This window comes from Embiotoca jacksoni, unplaced genomic scaffold (assembly GCF_022577435.1).
Source record: "Embiotoca jacksoni isolate LCO1_2020_lvr unplaced genomic scaffold, fEmbJac1.0.p SCAF_141, whole genome shotgun sequence".
Taxonomy (NCBI): domain Eukaryota; kingdom Metazoa; phylum Chordata; class Actinopteri; family Embiotocidae; genus Embiotoca; species Embiotoca jacksoni.
The window spans coordinates 33,189-35,688 of NW_027185276.1; the positions used below are offsets into that span (position 1 = coordinate 33,189).

Sequence of the window (2,500 nt, forward strand, 5' to 3'; positions counted from 1 at the left end):
CAGAACATCACGGAGGCCTTCAGCAGCGCCGGCATCACGGTCAGAACCAGACGCATCCTCCATGACATGACAGGGTTTCTTGTACTGATGAAGATGTGTGCTCCTCCTCCTCCTGCTCCTCCTCCTCTTCTTCCTCCTCCTCCTGCTCCTCCTCCTCTTCTTCCTCCTCCTCCTCCTCCTGCTCCTCCTCCTCTTCTTCCTCCTCCTCCTCCTTCTCTTCCTGCTCCTCCTCCTCTTCTTCCTCCTCCCCCTCCTCCTCCTCCTGCTCCTCCTCTTCCTCCTCCTCCTCCTCCTTCTCCTCCCGCTCCTCCTCCTCTTCTTCCTCCTCCCCCTCCTCTTCCTCCTCCCCCTCCTCCTCCTCCTCTTCCTCCTCCTGCTCCTCCTCCTCCTCCCCCACCTCCTCCTCCTGCTCCTCCTCCTCTTCTTCCTCCTCTTCTTCCTCCTCCCCCTCCTCTTCCTCCTCCCCCTCCTCCTCCTCCTGCTCCTCCTCCTCTTCTTCCTCCTCCTCTTCCTCCTCCTGCTCCTCCTCCTCTTCTTCCTCCTCCTCCTCCTCCTGCTCCTCCTCCTCTTCTTCCTCCTCCTCCTCCTCCTCCTCCTGCTCCTCCTCCTCTTCTTCCTCCTCCTCCTTCTCTTCCTGCTCCTCCTCCTCTTCTTCCTCCTCCTCCTCCCCCTCCTCCTCCTCCTCCTGCTCCTCCTCCTCTTCTTCCTCCTCCTCCTCCTTCTCCTCCCTCCTCCCTCCTCCTCTTCTTCCTCCTCCCCCTCCTCTTCCTCCTCCCCCTCCTCCTCCTCCTGCTCCTCCTCCTCTTCTTCCTCCTCCTCTTCCTCCTCCTGCTCCTCCTCCTCTTCTTCCTCCTCCTCCTCCTCACAGCTCCAGTTCCCTCTGCCGGAGTTCATCATGGCGATGGGGTTCTTCCTGGTTCTGGTTCTGGAGCAGGTGGTTCTGGCCTCCAGGGACCGGACCTCGTCCCTGGTGGAGGAGCGGCGGGCGCTGCTGGTGGACTCCAGCGTGCAGTCGGAGGGGAGGAGCTGGGCGGAGTCAGAGGCGGGGCGGAGGAGGAGCTGGGCGGAGTCAGACAGCCACCTCCCCGTGGACGTCGCCGCCTCCCAGTCGGCGCTGCGCGCCTTCATCCTGGTGTTCTCGCTGTCGCTGCACTCGGTGTTCGAGGGCCTGGGGGCGGGGCTGCTGGAGGAGGGGGCGGAGCTTCTGGAGGTCTGCCTGGCGCTGATGATCCACAAGAGCATCGTCTCCTTCAGCCTGACCTTCAAGCTGTCTCAGGGCCGGCTGCGGCGCTCCGTGGTGGTCGGCTGCCTGCTGCTGTTCGCCGCCATGACGCCGCTGGGCGTCGGCCTGGGCGTCGCCCTCACCGAGACGCGGACGTCGCCGCGGCACCGGCTGGCCCGCTGCACGCTGGAGGGGCTGGCGGTCGGGACCTTCGTCTACATCACCTTCATGGAGATCCTGCCGCACGAGCTCGGCTCCGCCCGCCACCGCATCCCCAAGGTGGCGGCGCTGCTGATGGGCTTCGCCGTGGTCACCGCCGTGCTCTTCATCAAACTGTAACCACGGCAACGCAGCCAGACCTCACACAGGTCACAGCGGGCTCCGTTTTTATTTCCGTCACGTCCTCAGAAGTTCAACATTTATGAATTCATATTATTCAAAATATAATATTCAAAGTCTGCTCCGGATATTTTTTATATTCATGTGGGAATACTTCATTTTTTATTTCACACCAGCGTCCATTCATTTTCTGCTCGTTTTAACAGGATGTGATGAACTGAAATGTGCTGCTGGTGTTTCATTCAAAAGTATTTTTGTAATTTTAATCGTTGTGTGAAATCTGTTTTGTATTTTGATGATTCAGCAGAGATTCAAACATAAAAGAACTTTTCACATCAAAAACTCTCTGAGACAGTTTGGTACTTTCAAAATAAGAGTTTCAAAGCTCACAAGATTAATGTTGACATATTAAAACTGCTGTCAGTCTGGAAAATATTACTCATAATTCCCCAGAATGTCTTTAATTAAGAAAATGTGAAAGTAATGATGTGTTTGTAACTTTAACAGAAGAGAAAAAACATTTATTTTAGAAACATCAGTTTTGACTCTGGCTCAAAATGATGGAATATATTTTTCATTGCAACAGTTTAATAAACTTTTAACAATATAATTGAGATGAGATGAAATGTTATTTTATTTTTTATCGTATAAACCATGTCAAACTTATTGATTCTTTGAGCCATAGAAAATATTTGTATAATTTATTATCTCCACCTGCATCAGCTGTTCTACTCTTATTTATTAAATTCAACAATTTTACAAACCTCTGTATTTAAAGCTCAATAACTCTCGACGTGAAATGTAAAGACATAAATTCATACATTTGATGACCTTTGACCTCTGAAGGTGGAGCAGGTGGAGAGAGGAAAAGTGCCTCATGTGCTCCTCTGTGTGCAGCAGCTGGACTCCGCCGGCAGGTGGCGCCCTGCTGCTTTTGTG

At 53.2% G+C, this 2,500-nt stretch overlaps 1 protein-coding gene across 1 annotated transcript; it reads left to right on the forward strand.

The window, feature by feature from the left end:
• Positions 1–6: 6 nt before the first annotated feature.
• On the forward strand, positions 7–1,644 carry LOC138197594 (zinc transporter ZIP1-like). Its single transcript, XM_069148424.1, has 2 exons — positions 7–39; positions 869–1,644. The coding sequence occupies exon 2, from the start codon at positions 896–898 to the stop codon at positions 1,559–1,561; it is 666 nt and encodes a 221-aa protein (XP_069004525.1). The 5' UTR covers positions 7–39; positions 869–895; the 3' UTR covers positions 1,562–1,644.
• The last annotated feature ends 856 nt before the right edge of the window (positions 1,645–2,500 follow it).